Raw genomic sequence first — 12,913 nt, 5'->3', positions numbered from 1 at the left:
TTTACACATATTATTTACATATTATTTATTAATGCGAGTAATTTGGAGAAATAAATCACAGCACACTATTCATTTCTTAGATTAATGACCAAGTCCAGAAAGATTCTCGTGTTTCTGCACATTTGCGAGGTGCGTGTGAAAAGAAAGTTCACAGAACGAAGGCAGTTTGACGCATGACGTCATTCGCACGTGCCAACTCGCCGCGCGTAAAAGCGCACGCTCGCGCCGCGGAGAACTTCCCGAAGTTGGTGGGTGAAGGGCGCGCGTCATGGTGCCGGGTGTCGCCGACGGAGGGACCCCGCCGGGGACCCCGACATGCTGATCTCCGACGCGCCCGTCCCGCGGATGCTGAGCGTCGCGCACGGCGCCGGCGAGGTCGTGGCCGCGGCGACTCCGGGCTCCACGATGGAGGCGGCCAACGTCTCGTCCCGCTGCGGCGAGCAGATCCTCAGTCGCGGCCGGGCGGAGAAGGTGTTGATCGGCGGCGCGCTGACCGCGCTCACGCTCGTCACCGTGTGCGGCAACCTGCTGGTGGTGATCTCCGTGTGCTTCGTGAAGAAGCTGCGGCAGCCGTCCAACTACCTGATCGTTTCGCTGGCCGTGGCCGACCTGTCCGTGGCGCTCGCCGTGATGCCGTTCGTCAGCGTCACGGACCTGATCGGCGGCCGCTGGGTTTTCGGACGGTTCTTCTGCAACGTCTTCATCGCCATGGATGTGATGTGCTGCACCGCGTCCATCATGACGCTGTGCTTGATCAGTATAGACCGGTGAGTCGCCACACTTTATTCTACATTTACTTTACTTTATCCAAAGCGACTTACCTCTTTAGACAATATTTAGATTAACTGGTGCTCTTCTGGTTCATAAAGAAAGTGAAAAAGTGAAAGTGAAGTGATTGTCATTGTTTACATTTCCATTTACAGCATTTAAAAAAAAAAAGTAAAAAAAAAGTGAAGTGATTGTCACATGTGATACACAGCAGCACAGCACACGGTGCACGCAGTGAAATTTGTCCTCTGCATTTAACCCATCACCCTGAGTGAGCAGTGGGCAGCCATGACAGGCGCCCGGGGAGCAGTGTGTGGGGACGGTGCTTTAGCTCAGTGGCACCTTGGCGGCTCGGGATTCGAACCGGCAACCTTCCGATTACGGGGCCGCTTCCTTAACCGCTAGGCCATCACTGCCCCAGACGCCCTTATCCAGAGCGACTTACAATCAGTAGTTACAGGGACAGTCCCCCCCTGGAGACACTCAAGGTTAAGTGTCTTGCTCAGGGACACGATGGTAGTAAGTGGGGTTTTAACCTGGGACTTGGTGTCAACTTTAATGTAAAATGTCCTTTTTTCAGGTACCTGGGCATAACCAAACCTCTGACCTACCCCGTGCGGCAGAACGGGTGGTGCATGGCTAAAATGATTCTCTCCGTATGGCTCCTGTCGGCGTCCATCACCCTGCCGCCGCTGTTCGGCTGGGCGCAGAACGTCAACGACGACCGGGTGTGTCTGATCAGCCAGGACTTCGGCTACACCATCTACTCCACGGCCGTGGCCTTCTACATCCCCATGGCCGTCATGCTGGTCATGTACTACCGCATTTACCGCGCGGCCAAGCTGAGCGCGGCCAAGCACACCATCGCCGGCTTCCCGCGGAGCGCCGAGCGCGTCCCGGCGGCCCTGACGCTGCGGCGCGAGGCGGGCGACAGGAAGGGCGCCTCGGTGTTCAGGCGCGAGCAGAAAGCCGCCACCACGCTGGGCATCGTGCTGGGCGCCTTCGCCCTCTGCTGGCTGCCCTTCTTCCTGCTGTCCACCGCCAGGCCCTTCGTGTGCGGCACCGAGTGCAGCTGCGTGCCGCTCTGGGTGGAGCGGACCCTGCTGTGGCTGGGCTACGCCAACTCCCTCATCAACCCCTTCATCTACGCCTTCTTCAACCGCGACCTGCGCGCCACGTACCGCAGCCTGCTGCGCTGCCGCTACCGCAACATCAACCGCAGGCTGTCCGCCGCCGGCATGCACGAAGCGCTGAAAGTGGCGGAGAGGCCGGGCTCGGCGTCCTGAGCCCCGAGCCCTCGACTGCAGGAGATGAACCTGGTCAAGGACACATTACCAGACATGAAATCGTTCCCAAAAACCACGTAAATACTCTACGTGGCAGAATTATGTCCAAAACCAGAGTGGGGACAAGTCGTCTCGTCCACATTTCCATTTCTAGCATTAACCAGACGCCCTTATCCCCCCCCCCGGAGACGCTCAGGGTCAAGGGTCACGATGGTAGTAAGTGGGGTTTGAACCTGGGACTTTGTGGTCTTCTGGTTCAGAGACGAGTGTCTTATCCACCTTCAGCCGTGGGACCTCGGAGGGTCTTGGGGCGCTTTCACGCCTAGTTTGTTTGCTTTGGTCTGAATCAGTCGGTGGAGTTTGTAACATTTTCCGCCGCAAGAACAATAAAAACTGTAAAAACATGAAGCAGATGAAATTTACCCATAATTCACTGTTCTCAAATCATGCGATGCCGCTCGGTTCTGTTTTGGCTCGGCACGCGTTCTGACCAGGCGATTTGAATTGGAATGGGGTACCAAGGGGGTAAACCAAGTTGCGTTTGATTCGAGCACTGAAGCCTGTTGGGGTGAAAGCACCCTGAGGGACCCCGTAGTATCGCTACACACCCACCCATTGACCGCGTGCTGCATTTGCTTACGGTGCCTTTGCGTATAGTAGCATCGCGTAGCTCCTCCCCGTAACCCTGTTCAGATGTTGGGCGTGGTCGTTACGTTTCGGCTGTGTATTTTGCATGTTACAACGAACGCATGTTAGAATAGTTACAGTAGTGATGCCCGAGGGATCCCGAGTGATGCCCGATTGCAACGTTTGGAACTGAGATAATAAGGGACAGTCATCTTGGCACCCAACAGGGTGGTTGTAGCCTAGTGGGTAAGACACTCGCCTATGAACCAGAAGACCCAGGTTCAAATCCCACTTACTACCATTGTGTCCCTGAGCAAGACACTTAACCCTGAGTGTCTCCAGGGGGGGACTGTCCCTGTCGCTACTGATTGTAAGTCGCTCTGGATAAGGGCGTCTGATAAATGCTGTAAATGTTGGCTCCCTCGCAGGGACAATCGCAGCAGTCCCCTTCCGTAATGTCGGACTTGCTGATTTGGCACATCAAGGGCCGCGTCGGCCCAGACGCAGTGCGGGTTACGGGCGGGACGCGGGGAACCTGACCCAGGGTCTGTTTTCCCAGGATCGCTTTCTCTCTGGCTTGAGTTCCCGTTTACCATCTAGACCCCGCACTCCTCCCCAGATATCCAGTTCCACTCCTGAACGCTTGCCGCGGCTTCACCTGCGCTTTTCGTGGCGGTGCTGGCTCGCCACATGAAACGAAACCTTTTTTTAACGCCATTTCAACGTTCTGCATGTTAATTGCCTTTCTGAATTTTAACATTAGGTTGTTAATGCGCATAATTGTGAAATTGTATGTGTTCAATTATAAATTATAATTTGAAGTAATCCGGTGTTGGAATTTCTGTCTGTGCTTTATGTGTGAATGAAGCATGTTGTTTTCCCCGTTAAGGTGGGCCGTTTAAAAAAATCGCCGGGGTCTCCGAGACAAGGTGCGAAAAGGCCTTCAGCCACACGGCACACAATGTTCTCAGCAAGCGACGACAACAAGGAATACAAATTACCAGCGGCAACCTGCCACTCATCGTACGGCAGCCAATCGCATTAAAGGCTGGAGATCGGCGCTACGTCCAGATCCTGAAGACGGTGGGACCGGGTGGACGGCTCATTATGCAGTCGTCTAATTGCCCCGATGTGGGAGAAGGCAGCTCCATTCTTGACCAAGATCGTGGCTTTCCAGCGACGGCTGTCAGTCAAACCTGGGCGCAACCGGCAGGGACTGGTCGCGAATGTATTTCTCATGTTAACAAAACTCATCGATTAAGACCTTTTCCGTATTATCCTTTAATCTGCGGTATATCCGTTCCTGTGGTGTCAATACAGTAGATATGGAATTTCCCATCCCTATGCTTTCTGACAGCTTCTCGTACGGGACAAGCTCAAGTGAAGTCTTTTTATTTTTTAAAAACTGGTATCGGTCATGACCGTGATTGTGTGCTGCAGACGAATTGTGAACATGTGAACGTGAAGGGCTTGACGTGGCGGTCGAAGCGAGGCGGATTCACAACTTACAATTTAACACGCACAGCAGGCTGTCTATTTACGCAGAGGCGCGGTTGCGAAACCTTTGTATTTCCGAATTACTCTGAGCATTTTCTGGACATACAGTGCACCTGCAAAGTATTCGCAGTGCACCACTTTTTCCACATTTTCTTATGTTACCACGTTATTCCAAAATGTATTGGATTATTTTTATCCACAGAATTCCACACGCAACACCCCATAATGACAATGTGAAAAAATCTTTTGGCAAATGTATTAAAAATGAAAAAACAGTGAGAAATCACATGTACGTAAGTATTCACAGCCTTTGCTATGAAGCTCAAAATTGAGTTCAGGTGTCCCCTGTTTCTCTTGATCATCCTTGAGACGTTTGTCCAGCTTAATTGGAGTCCATCTGTGGAAAAACGTTGACTGGACAGGATTTTGAAAGACAAGCACCTGTCTTTTTAAGGTCCCACAGTCGACAGTTCGCGTCAGAGCACAAACCAAGCATCAAGTCAAAGGAATTGTCACAAATCTTGGGAAGGTTACAGAAAAATGTCTGCTGCCCTGAAGGTCCCAATGAGCACAGTGGCCTCCATCATCCGTAAGTGGAAGAAGTTCAAAATCACCAGGACTCTTCCTTGAGCTGGACGGCCACCTAAACTGTGCGATCAGTTGAGAAGGGCCTTAGTCAGGAAGATAACTAAGAACCCAATGGTAACTCTGTCAGAGCTCCAGAGGTCCTCTGAGGATAGAGGAGAATCTTATAGAAGGACAACCATCTCTGCAGCATTCCACCGATCAGGCCTGTTTGCTAGAGGGGCCAGAGGCACATGACCAAAAGGCACCTGAAGGACACTCAGACAATGAGAAGCAAAATTCTCTCCTCTGATGAGACAAAGATTTAACTCTTTGGTGTGAATTCCAGGTGTCACATTTGGAGGAAACCAGGCACGGATCATCACCAGACCAATACAATCTCCACGGTGATGCATGGTGATGGCAGTTTTTTTTTACCTGCAGGAACTGGGAGACTAGTCAGGATAGAGGGAAAGATGACTGCAGCAATGTACAGACACATCTGGTTGGATGAAAACCTTCTCCAGAGCGCTCTTGAACTTGGGCATTTAAGGCATTTGGCAGACGCCCTTTTCCAGAGCAACTTACAACGTGCTTCCATGTTACCATGGATGAAGTGATCAGTTCCGGTTCACTAGGACCCCAACCATGAATACAATCTTTTTATTCACTCTGTTGTAGATTCTGTACACAAGTTCGACAATAAGAAAGTTCATCTAAATATTCTCTAAAGAGGAAGGTCTTGAGCTGTCATTTGAAGGTGCTCAGTGACTGAGCTGTTCTGACCTCGAGGGGAAGTTCATTCCACCACCGAGGGGCCAAGATGGAGAAGAGTCTAGATGAGCGTCTTCCTTTTACCTTCAGAGATGGAGGGACCAGGCGAGCAGTACTGGAGGCTCGGAGTATACGAGGTGCAGTGCGAGGTGTAATAAGGGCTGTGAGGTAGGATGGTGCTACTCCATGTTTGGCTTTGTAGGCCAGCATCAGTATTTTGAATCTGATGTGTGCAGCTACTGGGATCCAGTGGAGGGAACGTAGCAGAGGGGCGGTCTGGGAGGGGTGATATTGATGGACTGTGGCAACAGCAGGACAACGACCCCCAAGCACACAGCCAAGATATGAAAGGAGTGGCTTCAGGACAACTGTGTGAATGTCCTTGAGTGGCCCGGACTTGAATCAATTTAAACATCTCTGGAGAGATCTTAAAATGGCGGGAATGGGCCAAACTGGCCAAGGACAGTTGTGCCAAGCTTGTGGCATCATATTCAAAAATACTTTTTTCAAGTTGTCGTTATGTGGTGGTGTGTGTGGAATTCTGAGGAGAAAATGCATTTAATCCATTTTGGAATTAAGGATGTAACATAACAAAATGTATAAAAAGCGATGCGCTGTGAATACTTTCTAGATGCTCTGTAAATAACGTCTGGAGGGCTGAGTGGATGGTGACCCCAGATCCATTTCCTCACAATTATAACTCAAGCTTTACCTGCACGAGGAGACGCTCTGAGTGTAAATAAGGCCGTCAAGCGCATGTGTCCGCGGTGGACGATCCGATATTCAGCGTGTGGGTTTTTTTTTTTTTTTTAAGTGCAAGAGTGGTAAACAGCAGGGCACTCCGAGACCATAATCACAGCCGTCGTAGACATTTACGCGTGAATTGCATTGAGTTTTTTTTTTTAGCCTCCCAAAACTTCCCCGCTACCTTGTTTGGTGTACAGCTATATTTTAGAGGGAGTCTTCGTGGATCTGCATGCTGATTTGATCGCTCCGGTCGTGTGTCCAGCTATTACAACCAACACTACAATCATGTGAAAACATTCCACCTTCCGGCACCTCCCCTGAACCCCATAGAGCATGTCTGGGACCAGTTGAAGCAGAGACTGAATGATCGTACCCCACCCCCACGTGACCTGGCAGAACTGCATGTAGAACTTGAGTGGAACGCATTGCCTCAGAACAACATCATGAGGTTGGTGAGGAACATGAGACGTCACTGTCAAGCTTTCATTGCGGCAAATAGTGGAAACACCCACTACTGACATTGTCAATTTTTGTTATTTGGGGCTATCCCTGTTATTGACAAGTTTTTGGGTAATAAATATTAAACTAATGAAAATGGTGTTTCTTCTGATACATTATTAGTAATATCAAATTATCAAATCAAAATTCAGAGCAAATAGGAAAAGCACTCATGTAAATACCAATATCCTTAACTTATTGTGAGCAGTGTGTATGCAGATTACATTTTAAACATAAAATTATGCTCTATTTTTAAAAAAATCTTCTCTAAAAATGTATTCACGGCTTGATCGTAAATACATGTTTGACAAACCAAGACAATAAAAACTGTAGTAGTCCTGTTATCCTGTATTCCACTTTGGCCCTGGCCTTATCAGACACACATTCGTTTAAAAGGAGCATCACCCCGTCCCAAGATGGCGGCTCGGTTGACGCATTCGCTCCCATAGACGCCCTAGTTTCGATTATATATCTCTGAGCAGAATGTTGGTGGAGTGAAACTGTCATTTGAATGATAAATGAGCATCTGCATTATACGACTCTTTTTTAATTTTCTTTTGTCTCCCCGATTTTTAATGGAGTTGTTGTAATGTTTTCATGTCTTTTTTTTTTGCTGAAATTCCGCACAAGGCCAGTTGGGCTCCGTCCACAGACGAAGCTCGGACGGCTGCGGCCCTTCTCACATCCCCGGCGCAGACTCTGCATGCAGAACATGCGAGAGACGAGGACAGAGGCAGAAGGAGAGGAGGAGTGAGGCAGAGGAGGAGTGAAATGCTGACGATGATGATGAGGAGGGAGGAGAGGGTAGACACACATACACACACACACACACACACACACACAGAGCAGTGCGACGGACAAAATGACACTGGAAAGACTAACTGCTGGGGGACGGGGAGATGGAGACGGGGGAGCGGAAGTGATTATTTGACCTTCCAGCGCTGTACGTGTCGGGGGTCAGCGCAATCTGTTCGTGGGTTTCGTTTGGCGTCTGACTGCATGAGAGTGGTGGCTACAACCGCTCGAGCGCTGACTCAGTGAGGATCCACCTCTTCTCAATGTTTTGTCTGGAATTTCAATCAACCAATTAGACTGGAAATAGAGTCTTTTGTGCAAATAGCAATGCAAGTTGCTTAACAATGTGGAGAGAGATAAAGGAGTTTGCCTGCCCGTATTTCATTATCCGTACCCTATAGCAGTAATTAGGAGCCCGATTCAGAGGGCCAGAGTGATCTAGACGGTGCAAACTCAACAAGCAAGTAGTCAGGTCCTTGTCCAGTGAATGATTTAAGGACAAATGAAAAGGACTTTTAATCTATTCTGTGGACTTCAGAACATGAATTGGACTCCTGATTTTGGAACTCCAAACATTTACAGCATTTACCAGACGCCCTTATCCAGAGCGACTTACAATCAGTACTTACAGGGACAGTCCCCCCCTGGAGACACTCAGGGTTAAGTGTCTTGCTCAGGGACACAATGGTAGTAAGTGGGGTTTGAACCTGGGTCTTTGGGTTCATACCCGCTAGGCTACTAGCACCAATGATCTGTAACTTGTTTAGTAGGACAAATAAAAGATGGACACACACACACACACAAGGAAAAATGAAACCAATAACACTGATTTTGATTGATTTCCAAATAGATCTGATCCTTTTTGAGCAAGAATTGGAATCCCTATTTTGCTAGAACTTTTCTTAGGTAAATTAGGGGCTGCTGAGTAGTCCAGCCCCGACCCTCAGGACAACTCCTTCTCCGCTGTTACACTGCATGCCGCTGAGGGAGGGAGGGAATTTCAGTCACAATTAGCGCAACTTCGGTCTAATTTGAATGTCATGTGGGCAGACCACAGAGGTTGAATAAAGGTTTTGTATGGTTTTTAAAGGGCCTTTAATAGAAATAACAAGAAAAACAGTAGATTTTCATGAGGCCAGTTAAACGGCTGGCTGGTGAAATGCGACGCTTGGCCTGAAGCGGTGGATGGTGTGTCTGCTCGGCACAGTAGTTGCTTGCAAAACCAGTTCAATCAAAACAAGACCGGCTTCTGATTCCAGAACTTTCAAACTTCACATGAACATCCTGCACATTTCAGAATGAAGACAGATAAATGCTATTTATATTGTTTATACCACTTGTTCACAAAGAAACTATTTTAAAGCCTAAAACCAGACAGAAGGTTGATCAGGGTGCACATTAAAATAAAGAAATATAGAGGTAGTGATTATATATTATAGCATTACATTTACAGCATTTACCAGCGGCCCTTATCAAGAGCGACTTACAACCAGTAGTTACAGGGACAGTCCCCCCTGGAGACGCTCAGGGTTAATTGTCTTGCTCAGGGACACAGTGGTAGTAAGTGGGGTTTGAACCTGGGTCTTCTGGTTCATAGGTGAGTGTGCTACCCACTAGGCTACTACCAACCCTAGTCAGATTTAACTCTGGGCCATTCACATCGCTGAACCAGAGCTGTCAAATCCTACAAACGATCGCAGAACATTTAAAGATTATTGGCAGAACCAGGAAAACGACTCCCTCTCCCAACGACCTGTCTTTCCATGTGAGACATCAGGATGACCCTCCGCAGAGACAACCCGCGGAAAGCAGCAGGACCAGATGACATTCCTGGTCGGGTGTGCTGACCAGCTTGCAGACATCTTCACATATATCTTCAACACATGCCTCAAAGCCACCAAGATCATCCCGGTGTCAAAGAAGTCAACTGTGTCCTGCCTCAATGACTACCGGCCCATAGCACTCACATCCATCATTACAAAGTGCTCAGCAGACGATTCACACAACTCTCTCCCACCTCGACAAAAAAGACACTAACGCCAGAATGCTGTTTATCGACCTCAGCTCAGCATTCAATACTGTCATCCCTCAGAAGCTGGTAATGAAGTTGGACCTGCTGGGAATAAGCTCTCCACTCTGCAGCTGGATCTTGGACTTCCTAACAGACAGGCCTCAGTCTGTGTCTACAGGAAATAACACCTCCAAGGTCCTCAGACTGAGCACAGGTTCCCCACAGGGACGCTGCTCAGCCCACTGCTGTTCACTCTGCTGACACACGACTGCACAGTACAGTTCCAACCACATCATCGAGTTCGCAGATGACACAACAGTAGTGGGGCTCATCACCAACAACGATGAGTCTGCCTACAGAGAGGAGATGAAACATCTGGTGGACTGGTGCCGGAACAGCAACCTAACTCTCAATGTCACCAAGACCAAAGAGATGGTTGTCAACTTTAGGAAGAAACACACTGCACATTGATGGATCTGCTGTAGAGCTCCTCAGCAAGTTCCTGGGTGCGCACATGACAGACGACCTCTCCTGGAGCCTCAACATTACCTCCACCACCAAAAAAGGCCAGCAACATCTGCACTTCCTCAGGAAGCTGAAGAACGCCAACCTCCCTCCTCCCATCCTCACATCATTCTACCGGGGGGAATTGAGAGTGTTGCTGCTACATCACTGTCTGGTACGGGAACTGTACTGTCACATCATCATTGTTCCTCTTCCATCTCCCAGATCTACAACAAACACCTCATCCGTCGAGCTCGGAACATAATGAAGGACTCTCACCACCCGGCACATGCCCTGTTCTCCCTCCTACCATCTGGCAGATGGTTCTGCAGCATCGGAACTGTAACTGCCAGACCCTGCATTCTCTCAATGCACCGCCATCACCAGAACACTGTTAAACTACAACAACAATACAGTCCCAGCATTATGGAAGGGGGCAGAGGTGGCCTAGCGGTTAAGGAAGCGGCCTCGTAATCACAAGGTTGCCGGTTTGAATCCAGATCCGCCGAGGTGCAACTGAGCAAAGTACCGTCCCCACACACTGCTCCCCGGGCGCCTGTCATGGCTGCCCACTGCTCACCAAGGGTGATAGTTGAAAGCAGAGTTTCACAATCACTGCACTTGATTCTTGCACATCTCAAATCATGTTGCACATCTCTGCTCTATTATTTCAATACGTGGTATACTGTGTATACTGTTGTACTGACAATAAACCAATCTTGAATCTTGGCAGTTTGCTCCTCCCCCGAGCCCGAAAATGATAAGAATGCCCCCAAACCCTGGAGATGATAAGCAGCTTTCAAAAACGGGTGGATGCATGGAGGTTCCTCTGTATTACAAAGCTTAAAACCAACTTTGATTATTTATAAAACCTTTTTTTTTTCCAATTACCAGAGCTTTTCTCTTAGCTCATAGAGAGAGAGTGAAAGAGCTTGTAGTATTATCATATCGGGAGGGACAGGACCAGCTGGACAAGTCCACAGTAGCTGCCACCTTCCTTGCTCAAGCCTCGGCCCCCGCAGCTCCAGTCTGCTTCCATAGCATCGCATTGCCATGAATCCAGCAGACAGACGAAAATGCCAAAGCGATTTAATTACTGAAAGCGAGTGGCCTCGGGTGTCAGAATGGGATGTTGTGCTCTGTTTAAGATGCTTGCAATTTATTTAGTGATAGCGCCGGACTTTCAGGCATGAAGCGGGAATTGGCCGTCCGATGGCACAATTGCAGCTCTCAGTTGCCTTATCGATGAATCTCAATCTGTTCTCTAAAGGTCAGCGCTCACATAAAAACATTTTTGCTCAGCACACTTGCCATTTCAGAATGCCATATGTCTCCAGATTCTTCGGCACACATGATCTATGACATGTATATTATCATATTATTTTTTTTTCAAATTCTGGTTTATTAATAAGAAAATGCTTGGGATATACACACATAAAAATACATACTGGCATTTTCTAACTCCTAATTTGGCGGTGGATATCTGGATGGGGTTCTTAGTATGCCATTGTTCTTGCTTTTGATATCACTCTGGCCTGCACTCACTCTCACCTTTTTTTAATGAACACATGAATAGTTCATTTCTAGGTAATCTAAGTTATGTATTACGTGTCATAACGAAATGAACACAGGTTTGACCTGTGACAAGTGCAGAAATCTGTCTCTAGCCAGATACAGAGATGGAGCTGGACAGTGGCGAGGTGTGTCCATGATTTAAAAAAAATGAAGCTAATAAAGTGAACACAGTACCTTGCGGCACGCGGCCCATGGTGATTTTTATCATCACGTCATCAGAATTTACGCTTAAAACTTGTCTGACTGAACTATTGCGAAAAGGTAAATTGCCCAAGCTTCAGGATCACAAGTAATAGTAATTAATTCAGGGAGTCATTTTAATTGATTGACAGCTCTACATGTCATAAATGTAAGAAACAGATTCTGTAATAAAAGAACGTAAATGAATCCATCTCTCTGTTGCACTTATGCTGATGTGCTAATCAGACCAGTCCAAGTCTGCACATCTTCGAACAAAATGAAATTACCGCTCACAAACTCAGATTTGATCCAAGGCTGGAGATGTTCTCCCAGACGTGGGCCACGGCTGGTGATCGAGCGTATTGCGCAGCCTTGGAGATAATTACAGGAGCAGATGATAATCACCAGCAACTAAATATGTAGCATCTTCTCTCCTGTAATCACAGCACACAAGAGGTAAGTGACTGTCACTCGCTGTCACCCTGACTGTGATGTCATTAACAGCCTCCACAGTCTCCTCCACCATTCTGTCCTGCCTTAAAACGGCCCTCGTGTGGCACACAGCCACCCGGCTGTCGAACTTAAGAAACAATAAATGCACTTGAAAATCCACCCATGCTGTTTTATCACCCAGCAGTGAGTCAGTGGACTTGCAAATGTAATTTAATTTCTCATTAATTCTGCAGTCATGCAGCCGCACACTTCGTAATTAAAACAAATCTGGCCCTAAGCCCAACTTTAAGCCTAATGAAGTTTGTCTTGGCCGCGCTTAATTGTACATGCTCATATCGATTAGGAAGGAAGTGGGTTTAGGGGTGAACAGAGAGAAGAGCACTAATGGGCAACTGTACTTTAAACCATCCAGGCAGAAGAAACCAGACTCACAAACTTCTCCATAGGCCTGTTCTGGATCTTCAGAATCCACTTTCCACCAAAGCAACTAAAAATTAAGAGTTACCATCAATAATGAGTCTTGTTCAATTGTGTATCTGTATGTTACATTGTGTGATGATATAGCCCACATCTGCTGATGCACTAGATGAAAGTGAAGTGATGGTCATGGTGAAACACTGCAGCACAGCACACG

The 12,913-nt window shown here is 48.0% G+C and overlaps 1 protein-coding gene across 1 annotated transcript; it reads left to right on the top strand.

The window, feature by feature from the left end:
* The first annotated feature begins 263 nt into the window (after nucleotides 1-263).
* On the top strand, nucleotides 264-3,019 carry LOC114795591 (5-hydroxytryptamine receptor 7-like). Its single transcript, XM_028989078.1, has 2 exons — nucleotides 264-767; nucleotides 1,349-3,019. The coding sequence occupies exons 1-2, from the start codon at nucleotides 316-318 to the stop codon at nucleotides 2,052-2,054; spliced, it is 1,158 nt and encodes a 385-aa protein (XP_028844911.1). The 5' UTR covers nucleotides 264-315; the 3' UTR covers nucleotides 2,055-3,019.
* The last annotated feature ends 9,894 nt before the right edge of the window (nucleotides 3,020-12,913 follow it).

Source organism: Denticeps clupeoides, chromosome 8 (assembly GCF_900700375.1).
Source record: "Denticeps clupeoides chromosome 8, fDenClu1.1, whole genome shotgun sequence".
Classification (NCBI taxonomy): Eukaryota; Metazoa; Chordata; class Actinopteri; order Clupeiformes; family Denticipitidae; genus Denticeps; species Denticeps clupeoides.
The sequence above is the reverse complement of the archived record's forward strand: the minus strand, read 5'-3'. Positions and strand labels throughout refer to the sequence as shown.